The 18,853-nt window shown below is 45.4% G+C and overlaps 1 protein-coding gene and 1 long non-coding RNA gene across 5 annotated transcripts in view; one reads left to right on the plus strand and one right to left on the minus strand.

The window, feature by feature from the left end:
* Positions 1–1,852: 1,852 nt before the first annotated feature.
* On the minus strand, positions 1,853–17,055 carry LOC123285892 (uncharacterized). The gene is made up of 2 exons (XR_006527947.2): positions 16,918–17,055; positions 1,853–2,678 (listed from the first exon to the last, which is right to left on the minus strand). It is a non-coding gene; the product is annotated as an uncharacterized lncRNA (long non-coding RNA).
* USP24 (ubiquitin specific peptidase 24) overlaps positions 16,691–18,853 on the plus strand; it is a 139,237-nt gene continuing 137,074 nt past the window's right edge. For 3 of the 4 annotated variants that reach the window (XM_044770871.2, XM_044770873.2, XM_044770872.2), the window contains exon 1: positions 16,692–17,119. In XM_044770871.2, coding sequence (XP_044626806.1) covers positions 16,793–17,119 — 327 coding nt within the window. In that variant the 5' untranslated portion in view covers positions 16,692–16,792. Of the gene's footprint in view, positions 17,120–18,853 lie in introns of all 4 variants that reach the window. The other variant, XM_070509829.1, reaches the window with a different exon arrangement.

The raw sequence follows: 18,853 nt of genomic DNA on the forward strand, positions 1-18,853 counted from the left end.
CAATTAAGGAGAACGGTATTGTTTGAGAATGACTCTTAAGCACCAGGAGCTGAAGAAATTACACTCCTTTTTGCATGCCTGAAAAAGTAGGCGACCTGTAGGACGCATTCCTCCCGTGTTGGTTTAAAACACAGGGGCTCATCTCTTTGCGTGCTTCATCTACGCAGGGCTCTGGAAATTATTTTGAGATGCCTGCCTACAGACCTCAACTGTGCGTGCATGTCCATCCTCTCTCCAAATTACTGTTTTCTAGGACTGTGCACAATGGTGTGCTGTTAAATGTTTAACAACTGACTCTCTCTCAAAAAAAACCCCAAAACCAGATTTGCAGCATTTTCTGATTTCTGTGGTGTAAGTACTCCCATCATGGCCAATTTAAAGTTGCCAATATGCTCTCACTAAACACAGAGCTGGGAAGAAATGCACAGCAGCACATTTTTTAAATACTATACAGATACAGCAGACGTAAATAACCTCAAGAGCATAGTCAGTGGTAACGTGTAGTAAAATATTAGGAAATGATGAGGGTTTTTTTTTTTGAGTATTCATTACCTTTTTCAGTATGATTTATTTAATTATAAGTTCATATAATTCAACTTTAATAATGACTATATTTATCAGCTGGCCTATAACTTTCATAAAAATTTAACAATCGGCTCTCACGAGATGTAGGAGCCAGCCCAGCACCCGCCGACTGTGCAGCTTCATAGACCTGCTTATGTCCCCAGATGGGATCCAACTACTCCAAGGTGGGTCTTCAGTAGACGAAGGGGAGAAAGCAAACGTGCGGTTGCTCACTGCCCTCCCCTCTGTCCCCAGCTCTGCAGAACAGTGCGGGCCCTCCTGAGAGCATCAGGTGGCGATGCTTCAAGTGAGCCGACCAGAGACTCATTTCTGACCGCCTCGCCCTTGTCTCTGTTGGTGCCATCAATCGATTCCAACTCCCGGAGACCCCCGGTGCACAGCAGAGCCCCCACCCTCTCCCCTTCCGGCGCTATATCGGACAGTGCTCCGCTGCTGTACGTGGGGTTTTCATGGACAATTTGTCCGCAGTGGGTGGCCAGGTCCTTCTTCCTAGTCTGTCTGAGTCTGGAAGCTCCACTGAAACCTGTCCACCATGGGTGACCCTGCTGGTATTTGAAATGCTGGTGGCAGAGCTTTCAGCTTCAAACACACAGCCGCCACAGTATGACAACCGACAGATGGGTGGTGTGGTTCCCTGACTGGGAAATTGCCAGGGCCATGGCCGTGAGAATACCACATCTTAACCACTAGACCACCAGGACTGGCTCTCCCTTGCTAACCTCCACTGAAAAAGCTAAGAACTCATTTTCTCAAGTTCCAGTGAGCCTGAGTGCCTAGTGAGACACGAAACAGCTGAGGGGGTAGAAAGTGATCTGGAAAAACTTTTTGCTTTCCTAATAAAAGGACCAGATGGGTCTCTTACCCTTCTTTCCTGTCTCAAATATGAATATGATGTCTGGAGCTGCAGCAGCCATTTTAGAACCATGAGGCAATATGCATGAGGAAAAGGCCAAGAGAAGTGAAGAGCTACTGGCTATGGATTTGTTGGGCTCCCAAACTAAAACCAAAGCAACAGGTTCCATCAGACTTAGTGTCAGGTGAGTGAAAAAGCTCTTATTTTTAAAACTCTTATATTAAGTTTTCTGTTATTTCTAGCCAAAACCATTCCTCATCCACCCAAATAAGAATTTCATCTATTCTGTCTTCCATTACTCTAAAAGCTGGAAAGGGAATAAGAGGAAAGGCAACTGATATGCCAAGGATGCTGCTGGGTGCTCTTCCCAATTCATCCTCTTTAAGTTTCACAACAACACTGTAAGATATGACGTTTATAAAACTGTATAATTTATCACAGCTAGTCACACTCTATGTTTTAAAGGAAGATTTGACAGAGCTGCAGCTATGTGGACCTTGAAAAACTAACTTCAGCGTAATTTGCAAAGGTTTGAACACTTATCCTTCTCAGTGAATTAAAAGTACATCACACAGACATTTCCTTTGGATAAATTAGGCAAAAACTGCCTACTGACAGACACAGCATAGCATCCATACGTGTCTCTGCCAAGCGACTAAGACAGTTGGTTTGATTAACAAACCCCAGGGAACGCTTTTCCTTTTATCACAGTTGGCCTGGGTTTCAAAGAGATTAAGAAAAGATTTATCTTCCTTGTGGCTAGGTGGCGGCATCCACTACACAGCAGGAGGAAGTGGTGCTTTCTGCGGTGTGGACTGGTCCTCTCTCACGGGTCTGGAGGCCTGTGCTTCCCAGGGGTCTAAAACTCTCGTGGCGTGGTCAGGAGGGCAATGGCAGGGCCACTGCACTTCCGGGCTTGGGCAGCCAGTGAACCAGGGCTCGGAAGCCCGGGGCCTTCCTTACCCGTGGAGAGCGGAGGCTTCCTGGGCGTGGATCAGGACTGGGAAGCTGCAGAACGTGCTGAGGGAAAAAAGCAAGGGTGGAGGACAGAAGCCACATCAGAAATTATACAAATAGCAGAGGGCGCATTCTGTCTTGAGCGGTGGAGTTCCTGCTGTTCGGTCATTCTCCACTCATTCCAAGGAGGCGGTGTTTATTGAGCATGTACTGTGAGCCGGGTCCTGGGGACGTGCAGTGCATCAGTCAGCAGATATGGTCTTGCTCTGGCGGGATTTACAGTCTGGTAGAGCAAACAGACAGTTAAAGCAAGTTATAATAAAGTGGGGTGAGCATTATGATATGTGAATGCTGTTACTCATATTCATGCTCTTCTCTATTTTTGGCGTATTATGTGGTGACATGGAACAAAGAGTGAGCCCTGGACAAGAGCCTTCAGGGAGCCCTGTTTAGCACTGTTACAGAAGTTATGCAGCTGTGTGTCTTTGGGTAAATCTCTTTACCCTTTCCAGGTTTCTTTTTATTTAACAATGAGGTCAAACTAGATGATTATCATTCTATTATTTATACTAAAAATAGTGGTCTAACTTTTAAGAAGAGCTCCCACCCTGCTTGTGATTGCCCCATCTTAACAAGTCCCATTTATTGGTTTATGAGTATGTCCCGAAGTTTGTTGCAAGGAATGGACTAGTTCCTGAGCCTTTCCTCGCACTACGTGGCCCTGACGTGGGCTTCTGGGCCCTCCTTGCTAACACTGAAAGACCCACATTTGAGGTTGATCAGTTTGCTGCTGGCAAGACCAACATTCTACAGCAAGGCTAGATCTTTTGAACTGGTTCTTCTAGATAAGTACATTTCCAAAGCAGTAATTCTTAACGCAAAGTCTTAAGTACCTTGGAGAACCAAGGATGAGCTTACAGGAGTCCATCAGCATCTTTAAAACGCATGCACAAAAATGCATGCAAAATTGTGTGTGCATGTGTATTCTGGGGAAAAAAGAGTTCCCAAGGTTCACTGGATCTTCAAAGCTGCCCATAATCCCGAAACAATTAGTAGCCCTGGCCTGAAGATTATCATATGATCATGATCTCATCTCTCCGTCCTCCGCATGCCCACGGGGTTTGCATCTTCCATCACTCTTGCCACAGGGTGTGTCTCTTTCCTACACAAGATTCCTTCCTTAGGAGTGGACATTGTATCTTATTGAAATAACAAGCTATAGAGGAAAAGAGAGAGAGGGAGAGAGACTTCGGGGTCAGATCTGGGTTCAAATTCCAGTTCTTCTTACTGGCTGTGTGACTCAAGACAGGTTACCTAACTTTCAGACTGACTGTTGTTTGTCTAAGCACCTTTCTAGTCTTCCTCTGAAAACATATCTTCCTAGTTTACAGGAGAGGGCATGAGACTCAGCTTAAAACAGCCATAGTACGCATGTTCCTAGCTGTAGAGATGGACAGCAGAAGGGCATGTGACCCCTCTCCAGAGTCCCTCTCCAGGATCCTGCTATGTAGCACTGGTGGGGGGAACTTTCCTCTCTGACTTCAGAGTGGTTGGGGTGTGAACCTAAGCTGTGTACACCCATATCTCCATTCTCATGAGGACATCCTTCTGTAAAAGGAACGAATTTGCTGTTCGCGCCATTGAGTTGATTCTGACTCCTAACATCTCTGTGTCCAGCAGAGCGGAACCCTGCCCCGTCTGTTTGTGCCGTCCTCTCCCTTTCCCCTGCTGTATCAGACTGTGCTCCGCTGCTATTCATGGGGTTTTTGTGGCCAATTTTTCAGAAGTGAGTGACCAGGTCCTTCATTCCTACTCTGTCTGAAGTCTGGAAACTCTGCCCAAACCCGTCCACCGTGGGTGACCCTGCTGGTCTTTGAAACATATGGTGGCACAGCTTTCAGCATCACTGTACACGCAGCTGCCTGAGTAGGACAGCCGACAGGCAAGCGGTCTGACTGGGAAACAAACCCGGGCCAAGGCAGTGTAACCACTGGACCACCAGGGCTGGCTAAAAAAGTGAATAGACTTGGGAAACAGAGGGAAACAGAGGTAAGAGAAAGAGAACATTGCTGGTTTCAGTGCTCCAAGCTTCTCGGTTACAGGAACGGACAAACATCCCTTTTCATTTAAGCAAGTTTGAATTTAGTCTGTTCCATGCAACCCGAGTCTGGAACCGTTGCGTAAGGAGAGAGAATAATACCTGCTCCCGAGGTGCTGTGAAGATAAAGCAATCGGCAGTAGAGAACCCAGCAGTAAGCTTTCATCCTGCCTTTGACATTCTGGCAGGTATGTTTTACTGTTCTTCAGTGTGTCCCAAGGAACACTAATTACACAGGCTGTCACTGGGTTTTCTTTGAGTTGAAAAAATGATGAAATACAGTCATGCGTAAATCCCACGCTTAACAACGGGGATACCTTCTGAGAACTGTGTTGTTAGGCAATCTCTTCGTTGTGCAAACATCACAGAGCGCACTTACGCAAACCTGGATGGTACAGCCAACTCCACACCAGCTGTATGGTACTAATCTTATGGGGCCACTGTCATATATGTGGTCTGTCATTGACCAAAACATTGTTACGTGGCACATGACTATAATTTGAGAAATGCTTGGCTAAACAAAATTCCTTGGCTGTTTAGAGAGCGACTCCAATCAGCAGAGCACAAGGAAGGCGCCCCTCCGTCCTGCAAGGGCAACGGGCCGCTCTAGTCTTCTGATTTGCCTCGTAAATTTCCAACCGGGCAAAGCAATATGACCACAGCACCCTGTGTCAAGGAGCATCTCCGAACACATTTTGGGAGCTGCTCTCTATGTGGCTAATTCCGTAGACGTGCTGTGGTAAACACTGCTTCAGTAAGAGCTTGACTGTCATCATCCAGGTCCTTTTCTACGTGGACGAAAGTCCCACAGGCTTTCACCCCAGTTCTGACAACTGCTAGCTTTGGGACTTGGAAAAGTCACTTTAATTGCCTGAGTCTCAGCGTCTTCATCTGCAAGGTGACGATGTCAGACTCCATGACCTTTGAGAACCCGTCCGATGGTACAGTTCTCTGCCTGTGGGATTACGAAAGGTTCTGGAAAGATCGAATGCAGAGTGTATGGAGACTCTGGGCCTACAAAGGCCAGGGAAGGCCCAGGCTGCGGCACGGGGAGAGCGAGGGAAGTGGTGTGCTGCCATGGAGGCCCACAGAGCAGCTCCGCTCTCCGGAGATTCGATCCGAGCGTTCTAGCATAAGCACTCTCTGGATTATCTCAGCTTTCTTAAACGGAAGTTTCTGATGCCACAAGGTTCTGGGAGTTCCTCCATTTTAGATGGGACAAAACTGGAGCCTTATAAAACAAGAGATTAATGTGACTGAATACTTGCCCTAAGGATCTTCAGAGGCCAAGAAAACCCAACAGAAAGAGGTGGAGAGCAGAGATTGTACAATTCAGACTCTGACTCCTGAAAACTTGGTTCCTTACTTTCTTATTCAGTTCAAATTTACCCCAGACAGCTGAGAGCCGAAGCCCCTTCTCTTCTGCTATCCTCAGAAAACCAACAGGAGATCTTCCTATGGATGCTCAGCAAGCGTAAACGAAATGACAAAGGAGAAAGCCCTTTGACAGCTGCAAAGCACTTCACAAATGTATTATTTTTATTATTATTCACAACATTTAAAGTGTAATTTTGGTTTTACCACAGACATGACTTCAGGCAACTAAGTCATCAGTAATGCAGTAATGGACGGGGAAGATTGACTGGAAAATGATGGTGGATGCCTTTGAAAATGGCGGGTCACCATAATTAATTGCTTATTTAATAACTAATTAATTAATAGGAAACATACAATTGTGAAGTTGTAAAGAGCCCTGCATCCCAGCAGAACCCACAGTGTTCTGGTACTTTTCACTGGTTCCATGTTTATTTAGTCCATTAGCTCCACTAGCCTATAATTAGCACAACACCCTGGAAAATTAATCCAACCTGGTGAGTCAACATCCAGGAAATGAAAGAGACTTCTAAATCATGTTGGAATTAAGTTAAAGCCTGAGAGCCAGGTCCCCCTGATTGCATAGGGAACTAAAAACCTCAAATCCTGATTTTTCAGCTAAAGAAAGGGGAGTCCATCCTTTTATTTTCGACAACTGAGTTTCAACATTGCCATCAAGGGAAACAGATTCCTTATTAGAATTTTCAGTCAGAGAATTGCAAGCTGTTACATCATGACTATACATTCCTTGTAAAATGTGGCTTTGGAGAAACTAAGCCTGCTAATATAATTAAGATAAACTGCCCAAATCTCTACCTCCTGGCAGAAATGCTGAGGTCAGCCTGAGCAGGAGGCTTCTGAGGGTCTGGGCTGGTAGAGGAAGCCTTTTACTGGGAACTGTGAGATTGCTAAAATCTGAGCCCATGGAAAGAGGTATCCACATGCAAGGAGGGGCATCGCATGTTACAATGGTAAAGAGACCACAAGGAGACTAACAGCAACATGGAAAGCTTGAATGTGGAACAAGCTACCCAAGAGCAGGGACATGAAAATGAGGAGCAGTGGGGTGAAAATGGAAATGTGTGTTTAGGGCACTTCTCCCAGAATGAGCTTCGTGCCCTTCAGCTGGCATATAGTGTCAAGCGTGGGTGTTCGCTGAGTTAAAGGCCAGGAACTAGGTCGTCAGAGAAATAAAGACGTCCTTTCATCTTTCCCTTTTTGTAAAATCTTTTCACTTTCCAAATTAAATAGCCCCAGTGTCTTTTCCCTGTTAGGGCTTGTCAGCTTCAACTGTTTTATTTCCAACTGTATGCATATGATATGATTGGGGAAGTATGCACGCAAACTTTCCTAGTTAAATGTCAACTCACCTAAGGCCAAAGTCATCATCTTCCCTTCCAGTCAAACCCTGACTTCAAATCATCCAGCCTTAAAAGTAGGAGTCTTTCCTTTTCCTTGGTCATTAAATCCAATTGCCAGATCCTGAAGGGTCTATCTTCCTTCTGCATACTTCTTTTCATTCTCACCCCGCCACTGCTTGTTTGATCTCTTATGTTCGAGACGCTCATGCCCGTTTAATCTTCTTAAAGCACATCTTCAATCACGTCATTCCCTTACTCAGAACATTTAATGGCTGCCCATTGCCTAACGAATGAAGGGAAATGCCTCAGTTTGGTAGTTAAACTCCTGACCTTACCTCCCAGGTCCCCTCTCTATTCGACAATCCAGTAGAATGCACTTCTTTATGTTGCGGACTGCTGGATTCACAGCTCATCCGCTACAGGTGGAAGGCCTTCCAAAGTCAAGGCAGTGGAACCAACTTGCATGCCCAGCAGATAGATCTGCCCGTTAGTAATGAGGGCTCAGGAAAACCCATTGCTGCTGCTGGAAAAAGAGCTGAAAGCTAATGCTGGCCTGCCATCCAGTCAGCTGCATCGTCTTAAGTGAAGTGAGATACCACACTAATTTTTAAATGACTTCACATTTGGCAATATACTCTCTTTACTAAGCGGTGGGAGGAACCTTAGAATTAAAAAATATTTTTTCCACTTCCTTCTTCCAGCTTTCCCCATTTTTCATATTGGTTTTTTTGCAGTAAATAAACAGAATGTAGATTTCTCTAGAAGTAACTACTCTCTTTCCCCAATATTAACACTGTGTTTTTAAACAAAATATTAGCAAACTGAATCCAGGAACATATATAAGGTATTATACACTATGGTCAAGTGAGATTTATCCTAGGATGCAAGATTGGTTTAACACCTGAAAATCAATTCAAGCAATATACCATATCAATAGAATAAAAAATAAAAACCACATGATCATCTCAATAAACAAAGAAAAAGCATTTGACAAAATCCAACACCCTTTCATGATAAGAACACTCAACAAACTAGGAATAGAAGGAAACTATCTCAACATAATAAAAGCCATATATGAAAAATCCACAGTGAACATCATTGTTAATGGTGAACGACTAGATATTTCTCCTTGTAAGATCAGGAACAAGACAAGAACGACTGCTATCACCACCTCTGTTCAACACTGTTCTGGAGGTTCTAACAAGGACAGTTAGACAAGAAAAACAAACAAAAGGCATCCAGATTGAAGAGAAAGAAGTAACATTATCTCTATTCACAGATAACATCATCTTATATATAGAAAATCCTAAGAAATCCACTGAAAAACTATTAGAATTAATAAATTCAGCAAGGTTGTAGGTTACAAGATCAATAAACAAAATTTAATTGTATTTCTATACATTTGCAATCAAACAATCCAAATAGGAAGTCAAGAAAACAACTGTATTTACAGTAGCATCACAAGGAGTAAAATATTTAAGAATAAATTTAGCAAAAGAAATATAAGACGTACTCTGAAAAGTACAAAACACTGCTGAAAGAAATTAAAGATCTAAATAAATGGAAAGACATCCCATGTTCATGGCTCAAAAGAGTTAATATTGTTAAGATGGTAATACCCCCCAAATTTGTCTACAGATTCAGTGTCATCTCTATCAGAATCCCAGCTGACTTCCTTGCAGAAATTGACGAGCTGATTCTAAAATGCATAAAATTGCAAGGGACCCAGAACAGCCAAAACAATCTTGAAAAAGAAGGACAAAGTTGGAGGACTCGCACTTGATTTTAAAACTTACCACAAAGGAACAATAATCAAGACAGTGTGGTGTAGGCATAAAGATAGACATACAGCTCAATGGAATGGAATTGATATTCCAGAAGTAAACTCATGTGTCTATGTTTAATTGATGTTTGACAAGGATGCAAGGCCATTCAATGGGGAAAGAATAGCCTTTTCAACTAATATTATTGGGACAACTAGATAGCCAAAGGCAAAAGAATGAAATTGGAACTGCACCTCACACCATATACAAAAATCAACTCAAAGTGGATCAAAGACCTAAATGTAAGAGTTAAAGCTATAAAACTCTAAGAAGAACACATAGCTGAAAAACTTCAGGCCACTGGGTTTGGCAACGATTTCTTGGTTATGACACCAAAAGCACAACCAACAAACGAGGAAAAAAAGATAAACTGAACTTTATCAAAATAAAACACTTTTGTACTTCAAAGGACACTAGAAAAAAATGAAAAGATAATCCATAGAATGAGAGAAAATATTTGTAAATCATACACCTGGTAAAGGGCTTGGATGTAGAATATAAAAGAACCCTTAAAACTTAATAATTAAAAGACAACCCAATTCAAAAAGGGGCAAAGGACTTGAATAGATCTTTCTCCTAAGAAGATATATAGATGATCAACAAGCACATGAATAAAAGCTCAACATCATTAGTCATCAGGGAAATGCAAATCAAACCACAAGATACCACTTCACACCCACTGGGATGGCCATAATGAAAAAGTCAGCTTACAGTAAGTATTAGAGAAGATTTGGAGAAATCAGAACCCTCACACGCTACTGGTAGGAATGTAAAATGTTTGGGCCACTTTGGAAACAATTTGGCAGTTGCTCAAAAACTTAAACATAGAATCAACATTTGACCTGGCAATTCTACCGTCAGGAATATACCCAAGAGAAATGAAAACACATGCCCACGTAAAAAGTTTTACATAAATGGTTATAGTAGCATTATTCATAACACCTAAATGGTAGAAGCAATGCAAATGTCGGAGAGGTTGTGGAGAAAAAGGAACCCTCATACACTGCTGGTGGGAATGCAAACTGGTGCAGCCACTATGGAAAACAGTATGGAGATTCCTCAAAAAATTAAAAATAGAACTACCATACGATCCAGCCATCCCACTACTGGGTATTTATCCAAAGAGCTTGAAGTCAGCAATCCCAAAAGTCCTATGCACCCCAATGTTCATTGCAGCATTATTTACAATAGCCAAGACATGGAAGCAACCTAAGTGCCCAGCAACAGACGAATGGATAAAGAAGATGTGGTACATATATACAATGGAATACTACTCAGCTGCAAAACAGAACAAAATCATTCCATTTGCAATGACATGGATGGACCTTGAGGGAATTATGTTAAGTGAAATAAGCCAGCTAGAGAAGGATAATCTGTGTATGACTCCACTCATATGAGGAATTTAAAATTATGGACTAAGAACAGTTTAGCGGATACCAGGGGAAAGGTGGGGTCGGGGGTGGGCACAAAGGGTGAAGTGGTGCACCTACAACATGACTGACAAACATTAATGAAGAAGTGAAATTTCACAAGATTGTAACCTATCATTAACTCAAAAAAAAAAAAAGAAGCAACTCAAATGTCCCTCATGAATGGATAAACAAATTGTGGTATTTCCATATAATGAAACATTATTCAGGCATAAAATGGAATGAAATACTGATACATGATAGACAACATGAATAAAGCTTGAAAACATTATACTAAGTAAAAGAAGTCAGACAAAAAAGATGACATACTATAAAATTCCACTTACATGAAGTTTCTAGAATAGGCAAATCTATAGAGAGGAAAGAAGATCAGTGGTTGCTCAGCACCGGGGCGAATGAGGAGATAGAAGATGGGCAGCTAAAGGTGGTGGGATTTCTTTCTTAGGTGATGAAAATATTCTAAAATTGACTCTGGTGATAGTTGCTCATATCTGTGAATATACTAAAAACCTCTGAATTGTACACTTTAAGTGGGTGAACTGTACGGTATGTGAATTACATCTCAATAAAGCTGTTAAAAAAATTGATGCCAATCTCTGGTGGCTGTTTTTATTGTTTTTTAAACATATATAATGGGTATGAATTTGCATCCATCAAAATCTGGTACATTAAATATCATTTTATTTTATCTTTTCTGAGACAAATGAAAGCTCAGTTCAACCCCCATTTGCCAAAGTATTGAGATGTTGAATTGCAGTCATAACTAGGGCTCCCTCCCCTCCTGCAGGGGGCATTTATACAAGCCGTAGGCATCTTCTGCAGTCTAGAGTTCAGGAAGGGCCCTCTGGTCCTTGGTCTGTATAGTTAACACAAGAAGGCTCCCAGTCCAAGCCCGCACAGGCTAAGGTCCTTTGAGAGAAGCTGGTTCTGTTGCTTCCTGGCCCTGCTAAAGATTGGAGAATTTTGTGGACGCTGAAAATCTTGGGACCCATGCAGTCATTCTTCTTCAACCTCTTTCTGCTTCTGGGGCACTGAGGCAGCGGGGCAGGGCTCTTCCTGCTCAGGGAATCTCCAAAGTTCTGACCTCTTCCTAGTCTTGGAAAATCTCCTTCTCTGTCAGGGCCTGCACCTTTTGTCCCCAACCTTGAAGTGCTTTACTCCAACTTCTTCCCTTCTATCAGATTTGTGCTTCCAGGAATGACAGATCTGCTTGTTTAAGAGAATCCTTAGTGAGAACAACTAGATAAGCTGGGAAGAATAGAAGAAATACCTATTTGAAGGCCTTGGAAAGTTTCCTAGTGAGAACTTGAAAGCTTCTCAAATCCCAAAGAAAGGAAGTACTACAGAGAGCTGAGCCCAGCATTCGGCATTGCTTTTCCCTTTGATGTGTTTGCTGATTCTCAATCAGCAACCAAGAGGCGGAGAAGCTGAGGAGAGGTTTGGGCAGTCTTACAGGGCTGAGATGACAAAAATCGCAGATCAAAGGCCACTAAAGAGGGAGTGCCCTGGTAAACACCCTAGGCTTTCATGTGGTATGGTAATCTGTTACACTGGTGGCCCCCTAACGAACCACAGCTTCCAGTATTTATGCCTTTGGATGGTCCTCTTCATATTGGCTTTGGGCTTGGCCACGTGATTTGTTTTTATCAATAGTATATCAATAAAAGTGACACAAAGACGGATTTGATAAGCAGTTGCTCGCTGAGGTTTGTACTTCTAGAATTCTCCCTCTTAGAACCCAACCTCCATGCTTAAGGAAGTCTAAGTTCTCCCAGTGGAGAGACAGGCCATATGGAGAAGGCCTGGAGGATGGGACACTACGTGGAGAGAGAGGCCATGTGGAAGAGCACCAAATGCCTCAGCCAAGTTCTCAGGTGAACACAGCTCTACGAGTGACCCCAGCCAACACCAAATGCAGCAGAACTGTCCAGTCAACCTAGAGGTTTATGAGAAATAATGAATCATTTTCACTTCAAGCCACAAGCACTGGGATGGTTTGAGACACAGCAATAAGTAACTAAAACAGTTGGGAACCCTAAAGAATGCTAGGAGTAAGGGTGAACCAAAAATAGACCAATCCTCACAAAGATTGAGGTCTGGCTTCAAAAAAAACTTAATCCTTTACTGGGTTAATTTGCTCATCATTCTTATTCGAAATTGCCTGCCAAAAGCTAAAATAAATCCTCTCTTAAGGAAGATACCATCTACAACCTCAGGTCATCCATATTGTTTTTAAACAATACACAATATACAAAATAAATTTCCCAGAAATTTCTTAAAAATCATGCTTACAAAACTATAAGAATTGAGACTAGTAAGAGAAAAAGCAGACCGAAAAAACAGACCCATAGGAAATCTAGATATAGAAGTTATCAGACACAGATCATAAATTAACTGATTAATATGGTCAGGAAACCAAAGGACAAGATAAAGAGTTTCAGCACAGATATGGAAGCCATAAGAATTAGAGTGAAATGATAGAGCTTAAATATACAATAACTGAAATTAAGAACTCAATAGATAGACTTAAGAACAGATAAGAAAGGTGTAGCAAAAGAAAGAATCCATGAACTAGAAGAGAGGACGGAAAATATATCCAGACTGAAGCGCAGAGACAAAAGAATAAAAAATATAGAAGCAAGCATAGGAGTCAGACGTGATTCAGCGAAGAGAGCCTCGCATTCAAGTAACTGAAGTCTCCCGAGGAGAGGAGAGAATGAAATCAAATTAATACGTAAGGAAACAATGGGCAAGAATTTTCCAAGCTAATGAAAGTTCTCAAGCCACACATTCAAGAATCTCTGCAAACTCCACTGAAGATTAATACAAAGAAACCCAGACATATCATAGTAAAACTGCTGGAAACCAAGAACAAAAGGACAAAGACTGTAGATTGGATAAGAACACAAAACTCAACTCTTCATTTCAAAGTGGCTACGTAGGAAGCTAACTGGTCTTGTCGCGTAACTGGATTCTCCACCCTTACTCTTCCTCCCTTCCAGACTGTTCTCCACACTGCTGTTAGAGCGACCTTTCTGAAACTTACATAACATCACCCCCTGCTCCACATAAGCATCTGGGAGGCTCCCGCTCCCTCAGAATAAAGTTCAAACCCCACATGTCAGTTCAAGTGGCCTCAAGCCTGGTGTCTAGATCCCCTTCTTACTACTGCCTCTCTAGGTGGCCACACTCCAGCCACACTCCCCTGCCTTTGAATTCCTCCAAGTTGCTTTCCTCTCACCCTCTCCAGGGTCCTTGCAAATGTTGTTCCTACTCCTATGAAGTTTCTCCCCTCATCTCATATTCTTTTTCCTGCCTTTTCCACTTTCTGTCAGATTATAGTTTAAATATCATTTCCTCTTGGAAACTTTCCAGAATTCCAAAGTTAGCAATTTCCCCTACAGAGGGCAAGAAATTGTCCATTACATCTTGAGATTCCCCTATCAAAGCACCTATCATACTTTATGATGACTGCTTATTTGTCTATTTCTCTTTAAAGACAGGAAGTTCTAAAAGGGCAGAAATGTACATGTCTTGCTCACAGGTGCCTCCCTAGTCCTCAGCCTGGCTCAAAATAGATCCTCACTAAATATTTTTTGAATTACTTATTAATATTAGAAAACCCTCATTATCTTGTCTTCAAGACAATCCATCATACCTCTCTTCTAGACCCAGCTATTTTTTAATTCTTCCAAAAGCCTCTAGAGAAGGACAAATGTGAATTGTTATATATTTTTTTGATCCTTTTAACATTTTCAAGATTTTACTGCAATTAAACACAAAGAAAAAATAAATAAAAATGTAAGTGAAAGTATGAATACTCATACCACAGGTCCCTCCCCTGCTACCCAAATTCAACAGTTTGAAGTGCTCACTCGCTTTCTTACATGCAAAAAAAGTGTGATTACACTACTTGCATCTTCAAATGACACTCTGGGTTTTCAGTCACTCCAGGATCCGGTTAAAAAACGGCCCTCCTTGTTTTTTTGTGGCCTTTTGTGGCTCCTTTCCAGTTTTCATTGCAGACTTTGTTTTTCTCTGCTTCCTTCTCTGCTTCCTCTTCTCAGCTCAGCACAGCTTCCTCTGTCATGTTCTATGAACCTGCCACTGCTGATGAGTTCTTTGTGCCATCTGAATTGGTCAGCTCTGTCTCATTACCTCTTGGGTTCTATTTCGAATTTTAGTGGCAAACAATTTTTTCTTTACCTGTTACTTTCTCTTCTCTTGTAACTCACTTCTTAACTTGGTCACTGAATTAACTCTTTAAACACAGAAGGCAAAACTGAATGCCATCATCAAATTTTATCTGCTTAGTTTTCTGTTGCATCACCAATGCCGAGAACAGTACCTGGCACTGTGTGTAAGTACTCAGTATAAATTTGCTGAATATATTAAATATCTTGGCATATACTCTATGACAGGCTGCTTGGGTTGATTTACATTACTGTTGTTCCTAATTTGCCACAGATAAATATTTAAAATGTCATTGTGCATAGCATAAAGTGCTAGAAGTTGATAGCACTTAGTAAAATTTTATTTCAGTATATACACTGTGACATGATCCAATCACAGCAGGTTCTTTTTTGCTGTCATTCGGGAATGTAAGAAGAAGAAGGACTGTTTTGTTATTTTTATTCACAAATTAAGAGACGACTTCCTTTAGACACCAGGCCTAGTCTTTGGTATACACTCTAGCCTCTAATCGGTACAACAAACACACTAACTTCATTTAAATGTAAAGAAGAGTGATAAATTCACCCTGTAAATCAAATTGCTGGTGTTTACAAATACAGGTGGCAAGTACCGGGCAAGAAGGGCTCATGGTCCGGGGGAAAAAGCTGCTAACAGAGAAACGCCAGGGAAAATTTCTGAGTACTCCCACTAATTTAAGATTTGGGATAGTGGGGACCTTAGTGTGTGCTGGATTGGCAATAAGAGGGGTTTGATGGAAAGAGAAAAAAGGTTAGTTGATGGACTTCAAGGTTCTGGAAGAAACCAGGGTGAGGGCATTAGGAGGTGAACTAAGTTAGCAAGCATGTAGTGAGACAAGGAAAAAGCATTAGGACCTTGGGAGAGGGTGAGGAAAGAACCTACTAGAAGCATAATGAAAGGAAATTGAAGGAGGCAAACAGCAAGGGCCCGGGCTGAGGTGGTGGAGTCGAGGGGACTAAAGATATGGCCCCTGAGCGCTAATGCTGAAGGTGGAAAGAAAAAGGAAAGCAAGCAGGCCCTAAAGGGGAAGAGGAAAGCCGGGAGACAGAAATGAACACGGTGGGCCCCCTTCCCAAAGGGCAGCAGCAGAGAGGGACTCCTGAGCCACAGGCTGGAGTAGAAAGTGTGGGCGGGTGGGTGCGCGTCAGGCGGGGAGCGGAGGTCCACGGTGTTCCCGCGAGCCTGTGGCTGCAGGGAGGTGATGCAGTGTGGGGTCCTGGAGGTTTTCATAGAGGGAGCTGGGATTTAGAGTTCAGGCTGTGAAAATATGTTTCGGACTCCGGGGATTTCAGCGTGAGAGTGGGTCCAGTTCAGTCAGGTTTGGGGGGGCAGGTGGCCGGTCCCTGTAGGAAGGACAGCTCAGCGAGGGCTGGGAATTCATTTCCGCCGGTTTGGAGTGCTTTCAGTGGGAGACGGAGGGACCTGGGTCCAGCGTAAGCGGGCTGAGCTCCGGCTCGGGGCGGTGTGTTTCGGGCGGCGCGGCGGGCGAACCGTGGAGCGGGCGGCCTCCCCTCGGGCCGCGCGGGGAGCGCCGGCGCCACGGGCACCGCGGAGGCTCGGGCGCGAGGCGGCGGCGCCGCCGCCGGGGCGGGGCCGGGCGAGCGGCTGGGGTACTCGGGGCGTTCCGAGCTGCGCCTGGCCCCCGCCCGCCCGCCGCCCGCTCCCGGGGGGACCTGTTACTGGAGGAATGGGCGGCGGCGGCGCCTGCCTCGCTCCGCCCGGGCCCCGCGGCGGCCCTCTCGCCCCACCGTCGCTGCGCCGCGCGGCGCGTCCCTCCGTCCTTCATTAAAAGGCCTCCCCCCACCCCGCGCCCGCGGCCGGCGAGCCTGGGGGCGGCCCGGGCGGCTTCCGGGAGGGCGGCGGCGGCGGAGGCGGAGGCCAACATGGCGGCGCGCAGGGCCGGGCCGGGCCGCCGCCGCGCCTGAGCGCCCACCGCCCTCGCGCGGCTCGCGGCGCCCACGTCCGCCCCCAGCCGGGCCCGGCGGCCGCGGGCGCGCAGGCCGGCAGCGCAGCGGCCCGCCGCGCGCGGGGACGGCCCACCAGGCCCGGGAGCCGCGGCCTCGCCGCCCGCCGGCCGGCGCGGCCCGGAGGCCGGCGCCATGGAGTCGGAGGAGGAGCAGCACATGACCACGCTGCTGTGCATGGGCTTCTCGGACCCCGCCACCATCCGCAAGGCCCTGCGTCTGGCCAAGAACGACATCAACGAGGCCGTGGCGCTGCTCACCAACGAGCGGCCGGGCCTCGACTACGGCGGCTACGAACCCATGGACAGCGGCGGCGGCCCCAGCCCCGGGCCTGGCGGCGGCTCACGCGGCGACGGCGGCGGCGACAGCGGCGGCGGCGGCGGCCCCTCCCGCGGCGGGAGCACCGGAGGCGGGGGCGGCTTCGACCCCCCGCCCGCCTACCACGAGGTGGTGGACGCCGAGGTGAGGAGGGGCGGGTGGGCTGAGTCCCGCGGGGAGGGGACACACCCCGCTGGGCTGGAGTGCGGAGGAGCGCTGGGCGGGGGAGGCACCGAGACAGAGTGGAGCACCGAGCTCGTCGGGACGGAGGTCACCAGACTGGGGTCAAGTGCGGAGAGAGACCCACAGGGGAGGGGCAGGATGGGAGTTAGGGATGCGGGGCTGCGCGGCAGGGCGGGGAGGGGTGTCCTAGGCTTCGGGCTAAGCGCGCCTAGGGAGCGGGCCCTGGTCTGCGATGGGGAGCAGGGCCCAAGGCTAGTATCCGAGATGGGGAAAATAGTCACATTAGCTTGGAGCGTGTGATGGGGAGGACGCGTGTTTCAGGGGGTCAGAAGTGGGGTACTGGTAGACTAGGCTAGGGTCGGAGATTTCGTGGCCCCAGCTTTCAGTGAAGGAGCGGGGCAGGCACCAGGTTCAGAGTCAGAGAAAAAGTGGGATGGGCCAGTATTTGCTATGTTCAAGAGGAGGACTGTTGTGGTTAGGAATGGGGTTTAGGTTTTAGCCAAGGGCCCAGAGGCGATTGGGCAGGGTCTGAAATGAAGAGAGACTAGGCAGGGGCCGGGAATGGCAAGAATTGATATAAGGTGGGGGAAGGGGCTCAGCCGCAGTAAGGTCTGGGTTGGGGAGACCGGCGTTAATAAGGTCAGGTATTAAAGCAGTGGGACGGAGACGTTAGAGGTAAGAGACCAGGGCAGGAATCGGAGCTGAGGAGAGGCTAGGCAGTGATGGGGACTGGAATTGGAGGATGAAGCTGGACCAAGTCTGGGAAAGGGGGGCTGCTGGTCATCGATAAGGTCAGAAAGCAGGGAAAACTACACTTGGGAAAGGGATTGTAGTCCGTACAATATGCTGAGGGTGCTTTGCAGAGGGACGGGGGACAAGGTGGGAGGTAAGTGGAAGTGAGGAATGTGAGGGAGAAAGGGCCACCTAGGCGAAAGGGTTTTGATCAGAGATCTCAAGTCTGGGCGGAGAAAATTAGGCCTGTTTAATTTGGAATGTGAGCAAAGAACATGAGGAAGAAAACGGAGTTTAATTTCGATTTTTAGAAAAGAATTAACCAGAAGCACCAGTGCTTGTGAATAATTACTTTGCAGAAAAATGGCAGCTCACGGCAGGAATTTTGGTCAGATTCATTGGTTACTGCATCTCAAGGGTCCTGGAGCACCGGTTGGCCTGATCACAAAACAGTGCAGATCTCCCATTCGTGCGTTTGTGATTTTAAACAGAGATATAAATTTGGATAATTCTTAATGAAGCTAAGCCTTCTGAAAGAATTTTTCCTAAATGTGACATGGTTCTCATTATACGCTTTCGCAGCAGTTTGGGCTGTAGTAGCTTGGGAAAGGAGGCAGCACTTCAAAAAAACAGGTTTCTTCGCAAGACTCCTTTGGTTTCCAGACTTCCACACACTTGATTGATTGCCGTCTGTTACTAGTAACTCAATTGTATCTTTGACTAGTGTGTGGAAGTAAAGATTGTTATTACCCTAGTTTGGGGGGAAATTCCCATGTAATTAATTGTACTTAAGTCACTTTAAGAAATGAGCTCTTTGCGAGTCCCCATCACTCCTCTTCTTGTTCCTTCCAGTTTTGACCTAGTTTTGAAATAAAGGAGAAAGGCACTGCTTTTTCTGAAGGTGTTTGTACAACACTACAAAGCTCGGTGTATCTTCACTTTGTGAGAAATTTTATTCTTTTT

The sequence above is a fragment of the Equus asinus genome, chromosome 5 (assembly GCF_041296235.1).
Source record: "Equus asinus isolate D_3611 breed Donkey chromosome 5, EquAss-T2T_v2, whole genome shotgun sequence".
NCBI lineage: Eukaryota > Metazoa > Chordata > Mammalia > Perissodactyla > Equidae > Equus > Equus asinus.